Genomic DNA, 27,038 nt, shown 5'->3' on the forward strand with positions numbered 1-27,038 from the left:
TCATTATTGCCTTTTCTGTGTGGCCCGTCAGCCAACACGTGGGATTCCCCAGCCTGTAACGCTGCTTCTGCATGTGCACAGGTGCTGCTGGCCACCGTTGTGCTCCTGGGAGCCACTAAGTAATTCTGGCTTTCATCGACATCAAGAAGGATCAGCCCATTCCTGCAGCCTGCCCAAAATACCTAACTTTGTCTGTATCTATTTAATCGATTCAATACTTGCTTTCAAAAGCAATAACTAATTAGGAGTAACAGTGCTCTGCTACCTGAAAACGTGATTGAAATAAATATGCCTCTGAAAATCTGACCCTATTAGATATCAAGGACATGGTCCTCTGACGTCTTGTATGTTCAAATCCTTCTGTCATCTCAAAACAAGGCACGTAGAGGCAAACGTTGTTCTTGTTCATTACCAAAAACCTGGAGCAACTCCAGACATACAGGTACCTGTGAGGACCCTGCAATGTGTTCTGGTGGCAGGTGAAGTGTGTGCTCGTGCTTGCCCCTACGATGTAATTTTAGAGGTATTTGTCAGCCCATCTCCTTCATGACCACACATGGTAAAGTCACAGCTGATGACAGCTGCTGGAGGTGCAGGGAGATTTTCTAGCCATGGTCCCCTTGTCTAATCCAATAGGCAGTAAAATCAGCGCTTTCCTGCTCAGTAAAGATAGGCGATTTCTAGAATCTGATACTGCTTCCATGAAATTCAATTAAACAGGGTTTAAAAAGCACTTTAATTAAACCTTGCTGTGTAGGAGTTGCTGCTGAATCCAAAGCAGTGAGCCAGCAAGTAGCTCTGATGCCACCACTTCCCTGTTGATGGCACTGGGGATGGAGCTGATGCTTTTTGCCTCCTCTCACCTTAACTATAAATGGTTGCTGGCTTCAGTGAATACAGAGCAGCCCTTGGGCTGCTGGAGTGCCCACTTAGGGCTGATTGACAGTGGGATGGTTCAGTATTTTTCTGCTCAGGTTGCCCATGTGCTTTTGGATGGCTGTTGAGTTAAACCGGAAAGAGTGGTTTTGCTTCTCCAGCATTTTCTTTTTTAGCTGTAGTCTTTTGGAGTATTGTTTACTTTAGAGCATCAATTGAACATGCGCCTGATTTTAGGATGATACAAGCCCTAGAAAATCAAGTTTTGGCATTTGTATTTGTATTTTCAAATCAAGTTTTGGCATTTGTATACTTGTGTAGTTCACTTACACAAACATAAACCTAAAGAAACACCCAGAGACAGTTTAGTTTATATAATAGCATCTCTGAGTATTGAATGCAGCATTTGAGATTAAATTTCAGCTTTCTACCTCCCCCTTTTTTGAGTCTTACAGCATTCACAGACATTCTTCTTTTATCCTCAAATTTTCCATGCTTCCTGTCAGCTCCAAGCTGATTTTTTATTTTATTTTACTTCTGAAGTGGAACTGCACTGGTTAATTTGTTTTGGTGCTTAAGGAAAAAGATACCACCTCTGCATTTCTGATCTAAAAACTGGTGGGAGGGACTCAAAAATCATCTTTTTTTTTTTTTAACCCTTTTTGAGGGAAGGGAAGCAGCACAGATTTCAAACAAGTCAGTCTGGTCTTTTCCAAGCCACACATGTTGGGGATGTTTACAGGCATTGCATTGCACTTCTGGTTTGATTTGTATAGTGTCTGGAAAATTGTTTAAAGTCCTTAGAGCGCTGCATGGCTCTGACTGCAGCTTGCTTGTACTGGCTTAAGACTTTACCAATGGTTCCGTCCCTAAGGTCCCTGTAGCACAAAACTGCCAGGAGCTTTTGGGATGGGATTAGGGGGATTTTGACCTCCTCTAAGTTTTATGCAGGCAGCCCTCCATCTCACCCCACTCCTTTTCATATTGCCCACCTGCAGGTGGAAGCCCTGCTCTGCTCGGCAGCACCAGTGTGGCAGCACAGTGGTGTCTCATCGCGCCGGTGGTACATGTGCCTCCATGAGCCTTCCCTTACCAACTGGTGTCAGTTGACATAGGTGCAGGAGGAGGCTTGCCTTTCTATCAGTTTTGAATAAAAACACTTGTCACAGAGGGTCGTAGCAACTGTGTAGGTGCCAGATCCCTTCGAATGCCCCATTTCTTGCAACAGCCTGGTGCTCCAGTTGCATTTTAAAGTGCTTGTCCCACCTCAGAAAGTCTGCGCTGCTTCCGCTCCCACCCCTGCAGCCTTCAGTGGAGCCACTGAAAAGGTAAGACATGAGCCACTACAAAAGCACCAGGCTCAGCTCTGAGTCGGCAGAGGTCTCCGGCTGGTGTGAACGCACACATCGGTATATATATTTTTAATACAGAGATATCAGAGCATGTTCGTGGATGAAAAGACATTGTATTTAAATTTCAAGAGTCATGTCGTCCGTTGAGCCAGAAGTCAGATAAAAGTATATTCATAACTTTATTCTGCCATAGAAGAATGCAATGAGATAAAAATAAAAAATCCTTAGGTTAAAAAAAAAAATCTTTACATTATTAAAAAGGCATTTTTAGAGATTAGGGAAGAATGGCAAAACCTGCAATAATTCTAACAATAATTGCTTTAAACTCTGTGTTGCCTTCTACTTTCCCTTGGTGTGGACAGTGACAAAAATACTACTGGGTTTTTAAAAATAGCGGTAACTTTCTGACTCTCAAGTAGTAATGCAGTTCAGGTATGTTTAAGCTGCAGACACCGCAGGGGGGATGCTTTGTTTCTTTAAGAATCTTATTTTTCCATTAATTTTTTCAATGTTAATGGGAACATTTTTATTAGGCTTGTTTTGTTTTTTAATAACCTTGTCAGATTTGAAAGGCAGTATCCAGGTAACGGTATGTATATGAGGAGGAAAGAACGGATGGTTTTGGTTTTTTATATGTAGTCTTGTACCTCTTCCAGCTGGCTGCAGGGGGGAGAGTGTTTACCTCTCCCTTGCACATCACCACATTAATTAGATCCCCAAGGGAAGGATCGCGCTCTCGCAAGAGGGGCATCTGCCACTTCCCAAAGGAGCGGTTGGGAAAAGTCACCACCAAGCCCTAGGGAGAAGGGGAGTAGGGTGGTGAGCCTGAGCAGAACTGCAAGGGTTGTAAACCCTCTCTTTCTTTCTTTTCTCCCTCCCTTTTCCTTTACCCCCGCCCAGAATCGCACGCCCTGGATGGCGATGAGAGGCCTTGCACCGCCGCTGAGGCCGCGGTCACATTCTCAGCCTTGACAACAGCTCAGAAGGAAAACCACGCGTGCCACCGGGCACTGCCTCCCCTGACTTCAAAGAAGCCCTGTTTGCTGAGCCCCCCGTCGCCTCTGAGGCTCACGGATGTACCCGAGCACGCCTCGGATGACTCCTCTGCCCACGCCATCTCCCTCACGTCCTGCGTGACAAAGGGCATGAGCTCCTGGTCGCTGCCGGGTGACTGCGAGAAGGCTCCCTTCACCATGATGGAGCCTGGAGGCATGTCGGCATTGACGGGAGACTGCTTGATGCAGCCAAGCCGGACCTGTCTGGGCTGCTTTATTGAATCAAAGGACGGCATTGATGCAGAGCCGGGAATAAGCTTGAAAGTGGGGGATATAAATAGGGATTATGACACCTGTTCGGTCTCTGATATAGGGATTCACTGCATGAGCACAGGAGAAACCATGAGATATGGGGATCAACTGCTTTCAGACCAGCTTTTAAGCTTCCCTATGCATAAATCGAGGGCAGCGGACAAAAGAGATGCAGAAAAATCTGACAGTGATTCAGAGGACCCCACTCAGAAAAATTATTACGAGGGATTACTATTAGACAAATGCAATGGTGAGGAACCTTTACTAACAAATCCCAACCAGGAATGGGGCTATTTTGAATCTTTCATTAGCGAAAGTAAAATCGAGCTGCTTGACCTCTGCTCCAAAAATGAGCTTTCTGTAAATCTGTTTTCTGAGGAAGACGTGGATAATTACATGTTCGATGACGACGATTCCACCTTGGGAAGCGATGTCTGCTCCCTAAAGATTAGATATGAATCTTTTCAGGACAACGTGCGGGAGAAGACCACCACCCTACAAGAGGACGCCCAGTTCAACTTCTTCCCCAGCGTGTTCGGCAACTGCACCAAAAGGGACAGCAGGAGCACCCTGAAAAGGGGGCCCAGCGGTGCCACCGACCCTTCTCAATTCAAATCTGAGGAAGGCATCATCTGGGGGGAGGAGGAGGAGGATGGTGAGGAAGAGGATGGTGAGGAGGAGGAGAAAGCTGCCTTAAATAAATCTTGCAACAGCACGGAGATGGTGCAGTACGTGGGCTCCAAGAGGAGCCACTTCTTGGACTCGGTGAATTCCACGGAGGATTCCGGGGAGTTCAGCGATGACAGCACTTGCACAGAGTCCTCCTACGACGTGCTGCGGGATATCAAGGACTGCAGCCGGTACCTGTCCCGGGACCACTCTGGCTCCTTCATTCAGCAGAACTACGGGTTGCGGGCAAAGAGGAAAGTGCGATACAGCGATGATTACCTGTACGATGTGGACTCCATCGAGAACGAGAAGATCCTGGACAAGAAGGAGTGGCTCCCAGATGGGCCCAAGGAAGAGGATGATGATGAGTGGTGCCCCAAGAAACGGCGAAAAGTCTCTCGTAAGGAGCCCCCCGTTATCATCAAGTACATCATCATTAACAGGTTTAAAGGGGAGAAGCATATGCTGGTGAAGCTCAGCAAAGTGGATGCCAATGAGACAACTGTTACCCTAAACGAGGAGCTGCTCAGCAAATACAAGAAGCTGGCCCCACTGAAGGGCTTCTGGCAAGAGAGACAGCAGAGCCGGCTGGATTTGCTCAGATCGTCTCTCTACCACAAGCAGAATTTCTATCTTAACGGCTCAGATGCTTCATTCCTCCCTCACCCACGGAAGCGAAAATGCAAGCTAGCAAACAGGCACCGGATTCAAAGAATTAAAGCCATCGAGCAATCAGTGAACAAGCTGGGCTCTTGCTCCTCTGATCACAAGCAGCCTTGCAGCAGTAAAGAAGATGCGGGCCTGAAAGGGCTGCCGGCGTTAGCCATCGCCGCCCCCAGCTGTGCCAACGGATTACATGTACATGACATCACGGGCATTGCCGCCGTGAAATGCAAATCGCAGGAACGGGAGCACAAGGGGACAGAGAGGAAAGTGCTCCGCAGAATCAAATTCAAAAGTGAAGCCAGGTTGAAGTGCAAGAAGATCAAAGCTGCTACCAGTACGGTGGAGGGCTCCCCAGCACTGGAAAACCAGGACTCTGCAGCGCGTCTGAAGGACGAAAACGTTCCTTGTGCTTCAGACAGCTCCCATCTCCCGGAGTGCCACGAGGATAAAGTTGCTAAAAATTCTCCTTTCCTACCATCCACCTCCTCTTCAGACAAGCCTCTGCCATCTGCTAATATCACCACCAATGTACCCCTGATCCCCGGAGGGTATCTGCAGACGTTGTTAGATGCTTCTGATTTGTCAAGCAACACCGGTATCTCATACTTCGCCCAGCATCCCTCCGAGCAGCAGCAGCACCCGCTCCCCAGCATCGTCCCAGCAGAAAAGCCCTTCCCAGCTCTGCAGCCGGCGCAGAGCTGCGTGCTCTCCCCACCTTCTGAGTCGGAGTTGCAGCAGTCACCCGGCCACTTGGAGATGGAGCAGAGCAGTTTTGGTAGCATGTGGCCAGCCAGCAAGGCTGCCGGCAGCAACCGCCAGGACTTCCCCGGCGACGTGCGAGAGGCGGCCGGGCTGCCGAGCGAGTTCGGCACCGGCGGCGGTGCTGCGGGTGCAGACGGCCTCCCCGCCTCTGGATACACTCAAGTCAATCTGAATAGCAGCAAATTGCTATACCAAAAAAATTACATGCCGGATAGCCAACAAGTGCAGTCTGATGATTCTTATCAGTCATGTCATTTTAATAATGGAGAGGGGCGCTTTCATTTCCAACGAGGTACACTAAGTACAGATGATGGCAGGCTCATTAGTTTTGATTCAGTGGGTTCATTGTCAGTTAGTTCTAGCAATTACAGTTCTTTAAGTTTAAAGTCTTGTGAAAAGGACGGCGAGGATGATATTAATGATGATTTCTTGGCCCACTGCAGTCCCAAGCTAGTGATCCAGCAGAGCATAGATGAAATCACCCCTTTGAAGGAGTCCACGGACCTTTTAGATATTTCCAACTTCACACCTGATAAGTTCCGCCAGTCGTCGCTTTCAGAGATGTCCCCTCCGGACACTCCCAACCTGTCCCCACAGATAGCTGGCTCCGACACCAAGCCTCTGGGCACCCTGAAGGGCTTTCAGGAGAGCCCCCAGGCTGCCCTCAACAGCTCCGAGAAGGTCAAATGGAACTGTGGGGTCCTGCAGACCGAGGATCAGGCAGATAATGGGTTTGCTTTAAATAATCACCAGTTCCAGTTCCATATGTTCAACGATGAAGATTCTGTCAGCCTTCTCGAAAAGAGTCCATGCTTGTCAACATTTAATGAGCCATCTGGTCAAATTAGCACCAATAGCAAAGTGTCAAAATCGAAGAGGAAAAGTTCATCCAGCAAGAATGTGGGTACAAACCAAAGCTCTTCCCAGAAAGCCACCCGGAAAAAATCACCCAAAACTAACAAAGGAACCGATAAGCCGCAAGGGAAAAACTCCAGGCAGGCACCCAAATCAACCAGGAAAGGGAAGAACGCAGCGGGAGTCAACAATGAGAAGGCTCCAGCCGTTGGCAGCAGGGCAGTCAACCAGCTGAGCAATGTGGCCACCACCACCAAGGGTCTTGCCGAGAGCACTCAGCATTGCAGCCCGGCTGGGGTGAAACTGGGCAAGCACAATGGGCTTTCCGGAGAGTGGGCGCTGGGAAAAGAGGGGGGCACGGGCTGGTCAGAAGCCAGCCTGGGCAACGCCACCAGCCTTCTGGACGACGATCAGAGGGAGTTTGAGGAACCTTCCAACATCCTGTCCAACATCGCGTCGGGAATGGCGGATGTCCAGAGGTTTATGATGGCCTCCATCGAGCCCTTGTGGGGGCCTGTTGGCCACAACAGCGTTCCAGACATATTCCGGTCACCGGAGTCCAACAGCCTGAAACTGAAAACTCTTAAAATTTTGGCAGGGACATCCCAAGAGTCGAAGAAGAAAGTGAACGGCGGCTCGCCGGGAGCGGCAAAGAACCACAAGTCGAACAACAAGGGCTCAAGCAAAAATGGCAAAGCCGCAACCTGCGATCCCGGTCGCCCTAACTGCTCAACCGGGTACACCACGGACCTTCACGCTCCCTTTTTTGATAAAAACTATAGTAACCTGAGCACTTTAGGCAATAACGGACCTACCCATAAAAAACTCTACCGTCATAAATCCAGTTCGAAATCACTGAGGGATGAGAACTGTAAAATAAAGCGAACGGACCGCGAACAGCCCCACAAGGACCCCCCTGTGACAGCTGCTTTTGAGAAACTGAGGTAATGCTGCACCAAACTGGCTGGAATGCCCCTTAACCTCCCTCCCACCTGCTAAGCCTGCTGTTCCTCAGTTTTTCCTTACTGAAAGCAAAAGTTGCATGAAAAAAAGACATTCCCCTTTTACAGTTTTGGTTGGTTTTGGTTTTGGGGTTGGTTTTTTGTTTATTTGGTTTTTTTAAATGCATGAAAATACTTATTACTTGCAAGCTACCTAAAAGAATGACCAATTTTCTGGCTTGGCTGGGGTTAAACAAACTAACAAGGCTACTCTTTTCTGCTGTTTGGCTTCTTCAGTTTTTAATTACTTATTTATTGGGGCAAAAAAACAAAACAAAACATGATTACATGCTCTTTTTAATGATTTTGATGAGGAAAGACTTTTTTTTTGGAACATTTTGTAAAAAATAAACCACAAAAAAAAAAGAGGTTATGCATCCAAAAGCCAAGATCTCGAAACCTAAAAGGCTATTTACTTTGCAAATGAGAACTCGTTCCTAATTGAGCTTCACGTGGCAATTTTGAGTGCTTTCTGGCCCCCTCTGCTGTTTTATCTCCTAACCTGCATCATCTAAAGCTGCATCTTCTGTACCCGCCCGCCTTTAGCGCGTACGCTCCGTCGTGGTGACTCCAGACGAGCATACTAAGATGGCATCAAATGTTTGATTTTTTCCTGCAGGGAATCAGACTCCATTCTTCTTAAAGCAGAAACAACATTTTTGGGTTTTCCTGTATTTGAAGAAGAGACTCCCTTTTCTAGAAAGACAGTTGATGTTTGTTTGTTTCTTTTTTTTTTTTTTTCGGTTGGGGTTTTTTTCCCGTCGGTTCCTTTTCGAAATCTGCCTTGTGGTATGTTGAAATGTAAGTGCTGAAATGAAAAGTTTGAAATTGTGGGAATTTTATTATTTGAAAGCAAACCTAATCTGGTATTCTCTGTGAAAGACTGTTTTAAAAGTCATACTGTTGTACAGTAGTTTATGCACTATTACCCACAACAACAAAAATTGTGCCAAACTATGAACAAGTGACTGTATTGTATATATTTTTACTTCTCTATCAACATTGGGTTGTGAGTGTTTTCTGCAGCTATGCCTTTTGGTTTTACTAGAAACATTCCAGTTGTTAAGTACTAACCACCCCCCTTTGAAAGCACCTGTAACTCACAATGAAAATGATATTGCTCACTTATACAACTTACCAAAAGTTTTATGGACATGACTAAAAGTGTGCCAAATTTACTTACCTCATTTCATGGATTCACCCTGTGGTTTAAAGCTCATAAAGGGAAAAAAAAAAAAAAAAAAAAAAAAAAAGAAAAAAAAAGGGAAAAAAGGGGAAAAAAAAAAAGAAAAAAGGAACTTTGAAACCGATGCTGGGAAATGGTAATGTCCTCTCTTTGAAACCATGAGCAGAAAAACTTAATGGTGAAATGTTGAGTTTCATTATAGGAGAGAGTTGAAATGGTGGAGGAGTTCAGAAAACCACTGACGGTAAGTTTGCCAGGAACTCAAGTGTCTGCATCTAGAGACTACAGAACAGCTGCTTTTCAAGTGTCTGTTTTCTTAAAGCAAAACCTGTAGCTGAAGATCATTTGAAATGCAAAGTTACATTGCTAATTCTTTGTATCTCAGTTTTATATATTTTATAAGAACCTGGGATAAATTCTAAAATAGTTATAAAAACAGAACTAATACATTTCATACATTTATTGCTATTTACTTTTCCTTTGAGTAGTTTCTTAAACATTTTTGATGCAGAGCCTGTCAAAAGCGCTCTCCTATCATAGCTTTGGTGTTTCCTAAATGTCTAACCTTGCGATGCCAATATAGTTTGAACTTTCAAAAGCAAAGTCATTAGTTTTAAATACAACTCTGAACCTTTTCTTTGATTCAGTTCATAAGATAAGAAAAAAAAACGGAGCTATTTGTGATCTCACCAATCAGGGCCGGATCATACATGACTGGACTTTATTAAGACAGCATTAAATATTGAATGCTAAATGTATTCTCAAAAGGCCTTATTTGTAACCCTACTCACCACACCCTCGCCCTCCACGAGAATAACAAACCCAACAAATATCTATTTTCCTTGTGCAACTGAGAGCCTGTGCGTTTTGCTGCTGATTTCTTATGAAACCTTGATATGCAAGAGCCCTGCTAACTGGGAGCTATTGGGAGCAGAGGGATGCGAGGCTTGGACACGTGGATGCAATAGAAAACAATGAGGAAGAGGAGCCTTAATAGCAGTTGGGCAGGTCACGTTCTTGACGTGGTTGTGAGCATAGAGGTGGTGTTTCACAGAGGACAGGACTAGACTCGGGTTTCCTTACAAGTAGGGTTTTTTTCAGGCCAAGCGCAAGGCAAAACAGCAGAATTGTTTTAAGTTAATTCAGCAAATAAGCAGACTGAACACTTAAAATTGAAGTGGAGTTGCAGAGTGTCAATGTAGAATCAAAATGTTTTCAGCATTTGCAGATCTTGAGGTATAGCTTAGGCTCAGCTCTGCAATCCCAGAGAGAACAGCACGGTAATTGCACTGCATTTTATATAAGAGATGAAAGAAGGAACTCTGAAAAAATAGTAATTCTGAAAACCATCCTATAAGTTCATTTATTCCATGAAAAAATGAAATGCTGGCATTGCCCAGAGTGAGTTGCTCCAGATGAGAGCAGTCCCTGGGTGCCCCATGGGTTGCAGTGTGTGGGAGCGGGGTGCAGCTTCCCACCCTGGCTCTAGCTCCAGGAGGGAGATCCAGAAGATGCTCAGGATTTATCTGGGAGACAAGAGCTGTGCTAGGTCTCCATCCCTGGGCATTTGGCTTGTCTGCAGCCACTGTGCTCTCCCCTGCTTCCCCAGCAGCTGTCTTTTCTATTCGTAGGGTCATCAGATACTACAAGCTCCAGCCACTGCTGTGGTGTTGGTGTATCCTGTTTTTTCAGCGTTCCTCCCCCATGCTGCCGGATGAGGGGCTGCCAGCTCCCTTCTTTCAGATGTTCAGGCTGCGGCTCCTACGGAGACAGGTCAGGTTCAGGGCTGGGGTGTAGCACGGCCCTTCTTTTTGACCCAGAACCATCATTTGAAAGCACATTTTGACTGGCCTGCACTGTGCTCGTTATGCTTAATATTATGAATATGGGACTCGTAATAAAATACCTTGTACTGAACCAGATAGCAATATTTATTGCATTCGAGAAATGTGCAATAGGGCATGAAGATAAGGCATAAAACATATTGACTATTTTATTGTATGTTGGAAATCCATGAATACCCAGCTAGGTGTTTCAGGACAGTGTTAATCACAAATACCAGCTGCCTTGTTGAGCTCTCCTTCAGTCCTTCTGTCACTCCAATTTTGCCGCCATCTTCAGTGATCATCTCATGTCCTCCCCAAAAATCTCTGACCAGGGAGATGTTAAAGAGCCCACATCCCTCACAGTGTGGCACTGGCCCTTCTCTGTGTGTCTGAAAAAGTGATCTCTCTGCTGACTGACCCCAAAATTCAGAAATTGCCTTGAGCCCTCTTCCCTTCTGATCTTTATAGAATTATAGAATGGTTTGGGTTGGAAGGGACATTTAAAGATCATCTAGTCCAACCCCTGCTGCAATGAGCAGGGACATCTTCAACGAGATCAGGTTGCTCAGAGCCCTGTCCAACCTGGCCTTGATTGTTTCCAGGGATAGGGCATCTACCACCTCTCTGGGCCACCTGTTCCAGTGTTTCACCACTCTCATCATAAAAAATTTCTCCCTTAAGCCCTTCTCTGCAGGGCTGCTCTCAATCCCTTCATCCCACAGCCTGTATTGATACCAGGGGTTGCCCCGACCCAAGTGCAGGACCTTGCACTTGGTCTTGTTGAACCTCATGAGATTCACACTTCTCAAGCTTGTCCAGGTCCCTCTGGATGGCATCATATCCCTCAGGTGTGTCAACTGCACCACTCAGCTTAGTGTTGTCTGCAAACTTGCTGAGGGGGGACTTGATCCCACTGTCCATGTCATTGATGAAGATATTAAATAGTACTGGTCCCAGTACGGACCCCTGAGGGACACCACTCGTCACTGATCTCCATCTGGACATTGAGCTGTTCATTGACCGCTACCCTCTGGATGTGACCATCCAACCAGTTCCTCATCCACTGAACCAGCCCATCCATCAAATCCATATCTCTCCAATTTAGAAGGAAGGATATTGTGGGGGACCATGTCAAAGACCTTACAGAAGTCCAGATAGATGATGTCCGTAGCTCTTCCCTTCTCTACTTGTGTAGTCGCTCCATCAGAGAAGGCCACTAGGTTGGTCAGGCAGGACTTGCCCTTGGTGAAGCCATGCTGGATGCTTCAGATCACCTCCCTGTCCTCCATGTGCCTTGGCACAGCTTCTAGGAAGATCTGTTCCATGATCTTCCCAGTCACAGGTGAGGCTGGCAGGTTGGTGGTTCCCAGGGTCCTCCCTACGGGTGCAATGTTTCCCTTTTTCCAGTCACTGGGGACTTCACCTGACTGCCATGACTTTTCAAATATCACGGAGAGTGGCTTGGCAACTACATCAGCCAGTTCCTCAGGACGCTGGGATGAATCTTGTCAAGTCCCATAGACTTATGTATGTTCAGGTTCCTCAGGTGGTCACGAACCTGATCTTCTCTTACAGTGGGAGGGACTTTGCTCCCCCAGTCCCTGTCTTACGGTCCATCCCCCTGAGAGGTGTGGGAAGAGAGGTTGCCAGTGAAGACTGGGGAGAAAAAGTTGTTGCATACCTCAGCCTTCTCCTCAGCTGTTGTTACCAGTTTGCCAGTCTTGTTCATTGGGGGGGTACGCTTTCTTTGGCCTTCCTTGTCTGGCTGACATACCTGTAGAACCCCTTCTTACTATTCTTTGCATCCCTTGCCAAGTTCAGCTCTAGCCGTGCCTTGGCCTTCCTGACCCTATCCCTACACAACCGGGCAGTGTTCCTGTACCCCTCCCAGGATACCTGTCCCTGCTGCCACTGTCTGTGCATTTCCTTCTTGCCCTTTAGTCTGACCAGCAGGCCTCGACTCAGCCATGCCGGTCTCTTGCCTTTCTTTCCTGATTTCTTCTTACACCTGGGGATCGAGAGCTCTTGCACTCTATGGAAAGCATCCTGAAAAGATCTTCCAGCTCTGTTCTGCTCCCTTGTCCCTGAGGGCAGTTTCACAGTTAGTTACTGACTAACTCCTTGAACAGCTGGAAGTTTGCTTTCCTAAAATTCATCACCTGCCTATCGCTACCTCAAGGTTTTCATCACTTCCCACCTTTGTCTTGTTCCTTGCCATATGAGCTTGCTTTTTCCACTTGCCCTTCTTGTTAGTATTGGTGAATTTTTGTTTTTCACAGCACTGCTCCCAGCTGTGGGAGGACCGGGAACGTTGGTCCCATCCATCCCTGCCCATCATCTGCGGACCCCTGGGCTCCTGACATTGGCTCCCATCTCAGCTCATCCTCCTGCCCAGTCCCAGGGCACTTCCAGTCTCCTCACATCTTCTAGTTGGGCTCCTGGCTGCTTGGAGTGACTAATCCAAGCCACACAAAAGATGTTTATGCTGTAGCATCCCTTAAATTGTCTTTTCTACTTTATCGTTTCACTCCTACTCTAGAGGCGTCCTACCAGGCGCTGTATGAGAGGACCAGTGTCAGTGATGCTGCTCTTCTAAGCCGCACTGTGCTGGCACACTGTGGTTTGGGCAACTTATAATCAGCAGCGAAATTAGGAAGCAGAAACTGGCTGCTTGCATAGGAAGGTCATAAAAAACCATCCAAGAGGAGACCAACGTGGGGCAGCTCAGCATGAGCCCCTGGCTCTTGCTCTACCTCCAAACTGGAGGCAGGAGCTGCCTGCGAGCAGGGGAAGGTGGCACTGGCCACCCTCCTGCAGGAGCGCAGGTCTCCCATGCATCTGTTTCCCTGTGGCAACCACACTGTGCTGAGGGTGTCCTGCAGAAAGAGACCCTACAGCAACCTAGCAGTAGCCAGCCCACCCCCAATGGCCATAGTTTTGCTGGAGGTGCTTGCATATAGAGGTTTTGTAAATAGAAAAATATCAGTGATGGGGATTTGAGCAATCGTTTTTTTAAAAAAAAAATCTTATCAGGTTTACATCTTGCTTTTCCCTTTTTAAGCATGAGGGTGTTTTTTTTTAAAAAAACGGCTTGAGAATAATGATTTGTAGACCAGATTTAGCCAGGCGATTTGGGAGGAGGAGGTCAGCAGCAGCATGCAGGGCTGTCCCTTGCTGGTGCTGCACTGTCCTGCTGAGGCTGGGTCTGTGTGGAGAGAAAAAGCCAAGGCTGGCTTCAGCCCAGTGGTGGCTGCTTTCTGAAACCTTTGCTGCATGGCTTCTTTTTTAAAAAGTCAGGATTGCTGTTATTTTTTTCAGCATTATGGCTCAGATGAGCCACAAACCAAAATAAAGATGTTTTAAGCATTTTCATCCTTTACCTGCTGGACCATATTCTTCTTTCCCTAAGGTCCCGATCCAGCAAAGCACTTAGATGGGAGCTCGCTCCCAGGGGCTCCTGCTCCCTAAAGGCTTTCCTGGAGGCAGCCGGCCGTTGCCGTTAAGTCACAAGAAAAAACTCCCTTGAAGTCAGTGTAAGTGAGGAGAGGATCAGGTGTGTGGCCTTCAGTTGGTGCAGGATCAGGCCCTCAGTTCTTACTTTCTCAACTCGGTGTGTTGGACTTTGCCTATGCAGCTCCCAGGGGGTCCAGTGGAAGTTGCATGGTTCAAGCCACTGACATCTATTTGAGAATGTGCCTCTTTATCTCTTCAGTGTGTGAAATAATGCAAAAAAAAAAAAAAGAAAAAATATAAAATAAACAAAGTACAATGTCTGTGGTAGAAGCAAGGCTTTTCAAATCTGTTTCTCAGGTAAACAAGTGACACTAATGACAGTGGAGTAACAGCCATCTAAGGGAATTGGGATCTAAAGCAGGAGGATGTCCTCCATCTCGCAGGATGCTTGGGTTGCCAGACACGTTTACTGAGCCTTTGAACACTTGGTGCAAAAGGAAACAAGAAATAAAATTGGTATTCACCACTACCCTTCGCTAGATAGACAAATGTCCATTTCAAAAGCACAAAGGGAAGACTTAAACATAGACTAAACCACACATACACACACACACAAAAGAAAGGTACCAGTTAAACTCCTTTTGTCTCTTACTCCCAGTGGGAAGCAGGGTAGAAATCCAAGGAGCTGCTCTGTTCCGCTGCCCACGGCGCCAGCCGGGGCATTTCGACTGCTGCCTCCAGAGATGTGAATGTACTGCTCCTTGAGTTCCCTTCCATAGAACTAGAGGCACCTCGTTAGGAAGTTGCTCCTGTTTTATGGTGCTAAAGAAAACTTTTATCCCCCCTTGAGCATTTAAGAACTATTAAATGGCCCTTTTTATGAATGTAACATATCCATTTCTGTTCCACATTTTACACTGCAATTTTAACATGTTTGGAAATGATTTGCCTTTTTTCTTTTAGAATAAGCTTTATAAATATTCTGTAGAGTCAATTGAAGTATAATTCTTAAGGATCACTCTAAGACGCCTACAAAATCTTGTATATTTTTAAGTGTGCCAATTTGTAAAATATTTTGTAAGTGTATATTTTTCTTAGAAAAGTGCTGTGAAGTGTTTGTATGTGTGAGGTTTCCCTTTTTTTGCACCTTCGGGTGTTAATAAAAGGATGTATACTTAAAAGTTTCTGGTTTTAAAAACCAAAATACAAAGAAAAAAATTAAACTTTTGTTGGGAATTTTGTAATAAAAAGAAATGTTGTGAAAGAGTGTAGTGATATTGTGTAAAGGAAACTGGAAAATTTGTGAGCGCTTTGCTGTTTTATAGATCCTCTTGTAAATTATTCTTGTAATATTTTGGGTTTTGTTGTTCTTGTTGCAAAGGTTTTAAATATTTGTGACTGACTCTGTATGGTGAAAACGTCATATTGTTAACTTGCTGAGTTTTGTTATATTGTTTATGGAATAAATAAAAAAATTAAAAATCTCATTTTAAGATCATATATGAAGAAGAAATTAAAACTGCCATTTATTGAATATTAGGAATTGTTTCTTTAAACAAATTGCTACTACAGGTGAGGATCAGTCTGGGTGCCCCCTCTGCACACGCTCCTGATCCCAGCCCACCAGCTTAATTGGGCTGGTGCTCGTTACTGTGAAGCACATTAGGGATGGAGGCACAGCTGCGGATGGGAAGAAATGGGGAAAAAGTGCTCGGATGGCTTCTGCTTTAAAGAAGTGTGGCTATTTTTAATGGAGAAATGGAAACGTCATCAGATCGACAGAGACAGAGTTACCGGCTCACCTTCTGAGGGTGCAGAGATGGGGCAGGGCAGCGCAGCCAGGCTTGCCAGGAGCGGAGGCTCTTCCCAGCCCACCGTGCCCAGGGAGAGCGGGGTCCCCGTCACCGGCAGCGTCCCAGCAGCGCCTGGAAGCACATCCCTGGACCAGCCTTTTCCTGGGAAGGAGCAGGTGGGTGCAGTGAAATGCCCTGCGGTTCTGAGTGCTGCTGTCTTCATTTTCTTGTGGAAAATGTTTTAAAAAATATCTTTTTAAAAAATTACCATTCCTTTCATTAGCACTTAATGTTGATAGGATCAATGGAGGCGGGCATTCATTCAGTCTGAGGTCTTGCCAAGCCCTGCCAGCAACAGGACACAGGCACCGTGTTCAGCAACCAGATCCCTTGGCAAGGGGGTGGGAAATGATCCCCCAAAAGCAGACCTGGTAACCTCTGCAAGCTGCCTAAGTTCACAGACGAGTGCTGCCTCCCCAAAATTGTGCCAGATGGGTGCAACAGGGCACAGGATTTTAGTGCTCCCTGCCAGTTGTGCGGATCCTGATGCTGAAAACCTGGAGCAGCGAGCGGGATGAGCACTGGAGTGGGGCCGCCGGCTGGGGAAGGCTGTTGGCAGCTTGGCTTTAAGAAGGACTGAACCCAGTCTGGCGCTGGAAGGGTCTGCTCTCTGGTAAGTAAAACGTGTAGAGGTGCTGGGTCAAGCCCATGGCCACCAAAACCATCCAGTCTGCTTGGGGTTGGTGGGATTGGTCCCGTGACCTGTGGACTGAAAGTAATTCTAGCTCCTTAGTGCAAGTCTTGGGGACAGACTTTTTAGTAGGGTCTGTTGCAATAGGACAAGGGGTGATGGTTTTAAACTAGAAGAGGGTAGATTCAGGGTAGATATAAGGAAGAAATTTTTTACAATGAGGGTTGTGAAACACTGGAACAGGTTGCCCAGAGAGGTGGTAGATGCCCCATCCCTGGAAACATTCAAAGCCAGGTTGGACAGGGCTTTGAGCAACCTGATCTAGTGGAAAGTGTCCTTGCTCATTGCAGGGGGTTGGACTAGATGATCTTTAAATGTCCCTTCCAACCCAAACCATTCTATGATTCTATAAAATCGGTGCACATGTAGTGGCATTGCAGCAGTGCAAGGCAAAGGGTGGCAAGTCAACACAACGCTTCCCCTGAGCATCCCCAGCCTGGCACACCCAGCGCTGCAGGGAAGGTGCCAGCAGGAGCCCTGCGAGCGGGTGGTGTTGGGGTGAAGGGCAGGCAGGAAGGCTGATGTTTCTCTGGGCTATTATTGCAGGTTGTCTCCAAAATCTGGGTTATGTTGCTCAAAAACATGCTTTTGAGTCCCTGTTGCAATCTTGTGCTTTGTGCAGTGAGACCGAGACACTGACACAACCCCGCGGCTGGCCCGGCCACCTCTCTGTGCGGCTGCAATGCCAGCAGGTACGTGTTCCGCATAAGTGGTACCAAGATTTGGGGTGTGGAGATGTGCTGGTGTGTCCTCGCCCTCCCCAGGGAGGACTAAAGTGGCTCTTTCAGTTTCTGACCCCCTAGGTCCCAATAAGATGGGCATTTCTTAGGAAATACCCAATTTCTTGGGCTCTTTCATAGCTGGCTTGCAAGCTACAAGCTGGCATGGCCACCAGCACCCTTCCCACTCGGAAAAAAAGCTCAATGCGAAAGCCTCAAGCTTCTCTGGCTGCAATCCTCCTGCGTGGTGAGGGCAGTGCCTGTGGTCTCACTTAATTCTCATCAATGGGAATTAAGGCTGTAGTTACCAAAATCTCAGCTGTTCCTCAAAGGGACTGTACCATCTCAGGGGCTCCTCTGCTGCTGTCACAGATGGCGACTGCTTCTGTAGAGACTTTTTTTCACTTGCTGCAGCATCCCGCCCTCTGAACTTCCCTATGGGTGCAGAAGTTGCTGGGAATGGGATGAAGCAGCCTGTTCAAATTCCTGATTTTTAACTGCAATCAAGCATTTAGAGGTCAAGCGAGTGGTGCTGCCTAGCATAGGGACCAGCCAGAGGTTTAGCTGGGGGGAGTGAATGTACGTAAGGAGTGGCGATATGGTTGGAAGAGGGATGCTCAGGGATCAGCCCAGGAGTGGAGGAGTGACAAGAAATGCACATTAGTGACTAGTTTCACATCCAGCTGCATTAAAGAAAATGGGCATTTGCAGCTGGTTTCCAGCTACCCTACCTCCAAAGTCTTAACTCTGCTGAACTCGGTGAATAACTACCTGGTATAAACCAAAGGTTTAGTGTATTTACCAGCCCACTGATTCGATAAACTTAAAAGCAGGTCCCTGAAGAAGGCTTGCACCAGATCCCCTGAGCCATTCAAACTAAGTGATCCCAAAAGCTTTAGCAGCCTCCTGCCATGGACAGATTGAAAATTCAGCCTGGTACCGATGGGCACTTGACACTCGTGCCAAGCCATAACAAATCTCACTGCCCAGCATCCAAACCATCAAAACAGAAATCAATGCTTGACTGCTGAGCTCCAGCAGTGTTTCTGGAGCCACCCAAGGCATTTTCCCTCGGCAAAGCCCAAACCAGCTTGCACAGGTTAATGCTGCTGTTCTGGTGCCTCCCGTGCTTTTAGTTCAGCCATTTGTCTGCTTCACTTTGGTAATTAGAGCTGGCAACCCCAGGCGTGGCTTGATGGAAGGGACCATCACAGGGATGCACTGGGAAGTGCTCCCATTTGGGGGCTTCCCAGGTCAGTGGTTCATTGCAGAGCTGAACAAAGCTGTGATTGTCCATATGTGTCCTTCAGGTGAGCTGCCCAGAGCTGCTCAGCAGCTGGAGCAGAAATTTTTCACCTTGGTTTTCCAGATAAGCCCCAGCTCCAGGAGCTCGTGCACTGCCATTCTGTAGGAGGGCATTGCATGAATCCTCCTAATTTCCAATAAACCCCCATCTTCCAGTGTTGTTTGTATGAGAACTGTGGCTCTAGAAAAGGTGTTGAAAAGAGGGACTCAAGTAACTTCAGTTCCAGCTGTACTTTTTCTGGAAGGCCCATCAATACAGATGTTTTCATGATTTGCTTCTCAAATCCTGGGGGAGCTATTTTTGATGTGCAGATTCCTCTGAATTTTGAGCAGGATAAATGTAGCAGCCTCTGCTACAGCATTCAAGTGGGACCAAAGCTAACCAGAGCTGGGGAGTACAGCTGAAATGGCATTGCCTTGGCAAAGCAAAGTACTAAAAAGAAGACAAACAGTCCAGCTGGGATGGGTAAATTAGGGTTAAAATTACCCTCCACTTCTATTGCACAGTCTTACCTGTGTAGGTAAAGGCAGAAGTTTCCTCATGGTAGTGCTCCTTTAAAGGGATAAATTCCCACATTTAAAAAATTAAAATACAGTGAAAACTACCCTATAAAATAAGGTACCCGTTAACTGTATAAAGTCTCCATCTTTTACCCAAATAAAACACATTTAATTCAGCAGTGGAGCCTTCATATATTTGAGTAATGCTACAGAAAGGGCCCTGTTAAAGTGGGTTTGTGTTTCTCTAGTACATTTATATTATATGCACATATAATTAAAATGCTCATAACTTCTGGATGAACCATCATCCATCTATGCGTACAGCCCAGTGACTTTTCCTTGTGAATGAAAGCAGAGTCAGATTTTAATTAGGATGTAATTTAATATCACCAGCTTCTCTGTCTTGCCAGCGGGAGCTGCTGTCTCTGGCTGGCAAAGGCAGGCTGGGGACAAACCTGCCCTAGGTCATACCAGCCTTTCTTCAGTGGCTCTTGGTTTGGTCTAACTGCCTCCACTGAGTCCTGAAGCAGCAATACAATTTTGCATCTGATTCCATAGGATAGCTTCAAACACCTTCACCTGCACTCAGGAGGATTTTGCACAGTGGCTTTTCAACCTATTTAACGCCTTCACCTGGTTAACAGAAGGAGGAACAGCGAGGAGGACAGGAGGCAAATACCGCTGCGCCGCCAAGAAGTCCTCCTGCACATATCCCAGGAAGATTTAAATTTGGAATCTATTTCCCATAGCATTTTCCATTATGAATTTACCTCTGCTTAAAGGCTACTCTGCTGTACTTTGAATCAAAGCCACCTTAATTCCCAAACTAATCACCCCAGCCGCTGTGACGCGAGAAACCCTGCCCCTCCACGCGCTGCTTTCTACAGACAATTCAGTTATTTAAACACTTGGGAAATGGGATGCATTAAATCACTTTTCCTTGCTTTCTCTGCCTCTCCTGCAGCCAGCAACGAAGCGGTGCATGGCTGCTGGTTGCCGGGGAGGGGAGAGGAGTGGAGACGCTGGTGGGGCACAGACTTGCCCACATCCCTGTCTGGTCACAGCAAACCCGTGTGTTTAAGCAGGGCCTGCTCATGAAGCTCATCCAAATCCAGGTGGGAATTCACATGCAGCTTCCCGAACTTCTGGAGTGGTCTGAACAACGGCATCAAGCCACTTCAGTTGATTGACAGCCCACTGCTCTGTTTGTCTTTCTCACCCTGTTTAATTATGCCGTAGGTAAACCCCGCAGGCCTGGGCGTGAGTTTCCTAGAGCAGCATCCGCCAGAGGATGGGCAGCTCAGCTGTGCCGTTCCCCTCCGGCTGCTAACCCAGGGTCTGGGGTCACGCCCAGGGAGAGGAGACGTCCAGTTTTAGTTCAACCAGGTTGGATTGTGGTGGTTTTTACCTGATCAGAGCATGGAAACGGGAGAAGCTGATCAGTTATCCGATTAATTTGGTGAGGTTTTTTTTCTTTTCATAGTGCCAAAGCTTAGAGGCTCTTTTATTTTGAAGGGTAGGGTCAGTATGGTTTAATTTATTCTTACCAGGGCATATGCTGAGAGGAGTCAGAGATTCTTTGGGTGCCGTTTGCATGGGTTTGGGACTAGAAGGGTGCATTACATGTGGTTATACCCATTTTGGGAACTGCAGCTGTGCCATTTTCCAGCTGCTAGAGTACCTGCTTTGGCTAAGGGCAGACGAGCCCTCATGCCCACAAGGAACTCATTCGGGCCTCCCTGTGCCCAGGTGGCCATACAGAAAGGGTGGGATATCACCAGTGGGGACGTGTTGGTTGTTTCCAGGCTCAGGGTGTCCCTGATGCTATGAGCTGCAGTTCAGTATGGGCCGAGCCCTCAGAGGGATTAATTTGAGACATGTCTGATCTGGGAAGCTCAGCGATAATGAGATCTGAGATACTGCTGAACTGCTCAGCACCAAATCACCTCAGGCAGGTGCCCACAAGATTAGGCATGAATTTTCTGACAATGACACATTGGGATGGAGGCAGATAAATTCTACTGTGGCCCTCCCAAAGTCCTTGGACACTGCAGGACATATTTGACTTACCAGGAATTGGATGGTAAACATGTGATGGAAGGGAGATTAACTCCTCCATCTCCTGTGTCCCTGACTGGTAACAAAACTACTAGATTATCTCTCTGTAAACGTACAAACCACATTGAAGCCTGTCAATACCATTTGAGTCATCCCTTATGAAGAGCAATGAGTAACTGTGAAGCTGAGACCGCTTTCACCCCATGCTGTGAAGTTGCACTACAAGCAACGCACCAGATCGTTGTGCGTGGATTTTCACGCATGGGGGAATGGCATGGACTGAATTACATGTGGAAGCTGAGCTTTCACTCTACATTTTCTTACTTGGTTTTTGCTTTAATATAATCCATCTCTTGGTGCAGAGCATGCCGGGGGAAGATTTGCAATATGCTAAAACCTAAGAAGCTGTAGTGTGAGAGAAAAAGCAATGGGAAATATAATCCAAAAGCACCTAACTCTGTTTAACTGCCCTGTGAGGTTAACAAAAACCACTCAAAAAGGGTCAGAAGTGCCAGCCATCTGGACCCAGGGCTGCATCCCAAGGGCGTTTAGTGATGGTGTAGGTCCAGGCCGAGGGTCTTGCACAGAGGGATGGGCACACAAATGTCAGAGAGAGATGCTGTAGTCCGAGCGCTGCTGAGCATTTCAGTTTGTATGCCATGCTGGCACCTCAGTTGGATCTCTTACTTGCCATTTCCAAACAAAAAAAAGGGCTGGGTAGGCTTCGGCACCATTTGATCTCTCTGCTGAGCCTTTGCCCGACTTGGTAACATCAATCTCGAGGACTTGAAACTTTTTTCCCCAAGCCTGTGCCTATGGGCTGGTGTTTGTCTCGCTGATGAAACCTTCTCTGCTGCGCCGCTAGCCCCAGCACAGCCCAGCCGCCAGCCCGGGGCACGCGTGCCGCTGGCCCTCCTGGGTTCATTAGCTGAAACAAGTTAGCACAAGGTGGGAATATTCTCATAAAATTAGCTGGTGCTGAAGCCTTTGCAGTCTGGAGGCCTCTAGAGGGTGTCAGGTAATGAGTTTAAATTGTGGATGTATTTTTCTCTCTTCATGCAAGAAAGTCGATACAAAATAACTGGGAATTGCTTTGTGTCAGGTATTCGTAAGTGCTTCTCTTAACTATATTTCTTAGCTATATTTCAAACTTAGAAATGACAGTGTTTCTGGGAACAAATTAGGAGGCCTGTTGCAGTGCTGTGAGAGTGTCTGCGGGCTTTGCAGCACGCTCTAATCAACGGCACACAGTGCAAACACAGCCGACGTGTGCTGATCCCTGAATGGATGCAGCGTGAGGCTCCCATTTCATCTCTGCCAAGCCATAGCCAAACTGCAGACAATGCCTTATGCTGTACACAGGTGGCATTACACCATTTGAAGCAGGAATTGGGGTTGGGATTAATAGACTCAAATTTTACAGATTTATTCTGTGTTAAACATGTTACCCTTCCAAGCTCTGACCACTGGAGCAATCATTTCTCATAAGGATTGGGGGTGCTCCAGTGCTAACACCCATATGCATCAGTCAGGCTTTTCTGATTTCATGGTGGCTTACTATTCTATAGTATCATGTTTGCTGCAAATTAAATAAAAACAAAGTCTTGGCTGTTGCAAATTGTGGATCCAAAATGAGAGATTGTTTCAAACGAGCACAGTTAAACTCCAAATTTGAAACATGGAAATAATCCAAACTCCACACTATCCACCCCATGACTATAGTTTCATTACTTGTGAATGTGGGAGACATTCCTCGGCTCGGAGGGCCTCCACTCCCCCCCATCCCTTATCTCTTTCTCAGGCTGTTTTTTCTTGCAGGCCTGTTTCTCTCAGGCCCTGTTTCAGGGAGTTACAAGTTAAATCCTCCCCCCACCCTTCCACAACACTAATTTAATTAATACGTGTGTTGCTCCTGGGTACTGGAGTGATGAACTCCAGTAGGAAAGTATGTGAGGAAATGAATAACGTTGTCTCTGGAGCTGGGTTTGGATAGCAGGCAGTAAATAAAGCCTGAAGTCACACAGTGGTCATGAGGTTAAAACAAAATACCAAATAGCTGCTCATCAACTGGGTAGCATCCCTTCTGGGTGCTAAATGACACTGGGACCTGAAGCAGGAATAGTGCATGCCATAGTAATTGCAACTCATAATATTCTTTTAATACCATTTCTGGCAGAAATGAGGGATATTCACAGAGTCCTGCTGGTATGTTTGACCACAGTCCATGTCTAGTGAAGCCCAGTCTGTGGGGAAAGGACTTGATTGTGGCCTGATGATGTGTGTTTCCTTTTTGGCCCAGGACTGAGCTTGCCTGGGTGCTCCTGTCTGACTGGGTGCTGCCAACCTGAAGCTGGGTAAGTGCCAGACCTGCCTGTGGACTGAAGACAGTCAGGGTGAGGAGATTTGGGGAATCCAGCCCCTTTTTCCTTATTCTCGAGAAAACAAAACGGATTTTCCTCCTTTTGCTTTCCCTTTCTGCTTTCAGCCCCTGCCTAGCTACTGTGGTACCAGGAGAAGAGCCAGACCTCCTCAGCTAGTGTCCTGCCATAGCTCTGACAGTCCTGGACCAAATCTCAGATCTCCTTGGACTCCTCTTGGAGCAGATCCAAGCTACTGGCATCGGGATTATTGGCAGGTTTCCTGGTGGGGAGGAGGAGGTTCAGCTGCACTCAGGGCATCAGGTGTCATCCTGTCCCCAGTTACCAACCAAAGATACTCAACCCTGATCTTATCAAAGCTCAGCTTTAAACCCAATCTAACTCTAGCTTTAAGAGCAGCCAGCTGACAGATCCCTGCCCTGAAACAAGAGCCATTTCATACCAAAATCAACCATCGCCTTCACCCTGTGAGCCTTTGCAGATTCAGCAGTTAAACTCTTCAGTTTGTCCCATTCAGAAACCCTTCCTTCTCAGACCCAGGGCCCAGCCCTAGCCCTGATGCCATCCCCAAAGCCTGTCTCTTCTCCTGCTCCATAAATACACCTTTCCACTACAGCGTGCCAGCTCCAGTGCTTGGTGGAGTGGAGGAAGTCTTCTTACTGTCTCCCACCCTCGCCCTCTCTCAGAGTCAACACAGAGACCAAACCTCCCCCAAATCTCAGATGTAAGTGCCACCTCCCCAGCCCAGCAAGCCATGCAAAACCCAGCCAGGCATCCAAGCTGGGACTGTCATTCCTCTGACCCGCAGCTGATCTGTGAACGTTGCTGCTTCTGCTGCCACAGTCCCGACAGAGCCTTCCACTGGCCTGGCAACATCCCACCCAAATGGTTTTTTACACCTCACAAAATTCCAGGTACAAACTGTCAGAACAGGTGACATGTGGTTTATGTTGATAAATGCACACAGGCTTCCCCCATCAATTTGCTGTTTTTTTGTGGGATTACACCTACAGCAGCTTTTGCTTCACAAATATACTTTGTGTCACAGTGAAAGCACTGGTTCAATAAAGCACTTAAACACACACTTTATCTTAAGCATGTTGGAGATTATATCCCTCTTTAGCAAAGCATTTAAGTATGTGCTTAATTTAAGGATTTAATTAAGGATTTTAATTGTAGACTTCAGTATGTGCTTACCTGCTTGGCTGAATATGGGTGAGATTACTACATGCTAAAGATTTCTACATAAAGTAAATGACTAATTCTGTCTGGATGAAGATGCTACATTATTCTCGCACAATGCAGTTAAAACATAAATAGGAAAAAGGCAAGAGGCAGTTAACTCGATTCCTGTAGCTGAAAGTAGCATCCACGACCAAATCTGAGTTGATTGAAATCTAATATTATTAGCTATAACCTCTAAAGTGGCATTACAGATCAATAGAAAGGGGCACCTTAAAAATGAGTCTCCAGCTCATAAGCTTTAATTATGAGAAAGGAAGGATTCAGACATCCTCGCTCTCTCATTGGAGACAGGGACCTTGAAATGTAAATGGCCACCAATTAATGGGCTGTGGGGCCATTTCTCCAACCATTAGGGTTTTTAAGCTGATTTCCTAAAGAAAGAGAGCTTCTGCAAATGCATCACCAGCCTGTCTTTCGGGCCATTTCCATAGCTTTTGAACTCTGTGATAAATTTCATCTAATTGGGGGGGGGGGGTAAGGATACCATGATCCAACAAGTTTAATGCAAACAAGTGACTGGTTTTCTGTTTCTCCAGTAGCATTCGCTGTCACTGGAGAGCTTTCTCCATCCCGGTACTGGGACAGAGGCAGGCCTGCTGACGATGTTTGAAGATGGATGGCACCCACCTTGCTGTGGAACAGAAACTTTGCTCCTCCATTTCCTACTCTGCTGATGTCTTATGATGCTCTGAAGCTCACAAGCTAACATGTGCTCAGAAGACATACAGGTCTGAAACCTTATCTGAATTATTTGTTAGGATGTTTATTTTACTGCTTGCCTGCAAAGTGTGTATGATTTAAATACACAATAGTGATACCACTCAGAAGTACAGGAATCAATGTGCTTTACTGCAGCAAAACACCCTTGTCTTTTCTTTGCCTTTTTGTTTGTTCAGGTTTTTTATCATTTTACTGTCCCTAGTTAAAGTTACATCATTAGCAATGCAAGGGAAGACGTGATAGCTGTCTACAAGTATTTGGAAGAGATAAACACATGCAAATGTGAGAGGAGGTGCTGAGAGTCAGAAGGGTTGGAGGAAATTAAGACAAGGAATGAGCCTAAATCCTAGCAATGTGAGAAAGGTTGTTTATCAGTGTTTGGCAGTACTTCTCATCACATCTCCCAAACCAGCAATTGTTATGTCCAAATGGTGCCAGGTCCTGGGTGTAAAGAAGTAACTGAGATGGTCTGATTCTTCCTCTTCTTTTTGATTTCATTAACCTTCAAGATGCAAAATTTCCATTTTTCCCATTTCATTGAACTCACCCCCATCCTCAATTCTCACCACTTTCTTACCATCTAAAAACTTATTTCTCAAGCACTCCCTTCCTTCTGCCTGGACTTCTGTGTCTGCAAAGCATCTTTCTGATTTCTTCCAAAAGAGAAGGAACAACATATATGTATTGGTTCTGGGTGGGATGGAGTTAATGTTCCCCACAGCAGCCCTCCTAGTGCTGTGCTGTGTGTCAGCAGCTAGAAAGGTGCTGATAACACACCAGTGTTTTGGCTACTGCTGAGCAGTGCTCCACAGCATCAAGGTTGTGTCTCTTAAGCATTCCCCCCTCACCCCCAAAGACAGCAGGCTGGGGATGGGCAAGATCTTGGGAGGGGACACAGCTGGGACAACTGACCAAAACTGACCAAAGGGAGATTCCATATCATATGATGTCTGCACAGCAATAAAAGCTTGGAGAAAAGACAGGGAGGGGTCATTCGTTATTATTATAATTTATATTCTGGAGTAACTGCTACGCGTACTGAAGCCCTGCATCCTGGGAAGTGGCTGGACATCGCCTGCTGATAGGAAGCAAGAGAATAAATCTTTTGTTTTCCTTTGCTTCCATGCATGGCCTTTTCTTGTGCTTTATCAAACTGCCTTTATCTTGACCCATGAGTTTTGTTCCATCTTATTTTCTCCCCCGCCCATCCTGCTGAGGAGAGTGATAGAGCATCCAGCCAAGGTCAACCCACCACGGTCCTTTTTGGTGCCCAACATGGGACATGAGACAACAGCAGTTTTGTATTGTGTGCTATAGCTATAGTTGTTATTAAGTGGCAAGCTTCTGTGAGGGTCACGGAGTTTGTTGGCTGCACTGCTTATCTCTTTATTTTGCTGGGCTTGGGAACATGCTAGTACAAACAATGGCTACAATATGCTTTGCCCTGGCATTGATGGCCTTGCTATGCTAGGGAGATATCTTGTGGAGAGGATAAAGAGCCCATATCCCTCATGGCATGGCACTGGCCTTTCTCTGTGTCTGAAAAAGTGATCCCTCTGCTGATTGACCCAAAAATCCAGAAATTTCCTGGAGCCAATCATTTGCCCTCCTCCCT

At 46.5% G+C, this 27,038-nt stretch overlaps 1 protein-coding gene across 1 annotated transcript in view; it reads left to right on the plus strand.

The window, feature by feature from the left end:
* Positions 1–15,440, plus strand: part of NEXMIF (neurite extension and migration factor) — a 172,625-nt gene extending 157,185 nt beyond the window's left edge. Inside the window, exons 5-6 of the mRNA XM_074835357.1 lie at positions 3,129–7,431; positions 8,108–15,440. Of these exons, the coding sequence (XP_074691458.1) occupies positions 3,129–7,431; positions 8,108–8,300 (4,496 nt within the window). The 3' untranslated portion in view covers positions 8,301–15,440. The remainder of the gene's footprint in view (positions 1–3,128; positions 7,432–8,107) is intronic.
* Positions 15,441–27,038: the final 11,598 nt, after the last annotated feature.

Source organism: Strix aluco, chromosome 10, assembly GCF_031877795.1.
Source record: "Strix aluco isolate bStrAlu1 chromosome 10, bStrAlu1.hap1, whole genome shotgun sequence".
NCBI classification, from domain to species: domain Eukaryota; kingdom Metazoa; phylum Chordata; class Aves; order Strigiformes; family Strigidae; genus Strix; species Strix aluco.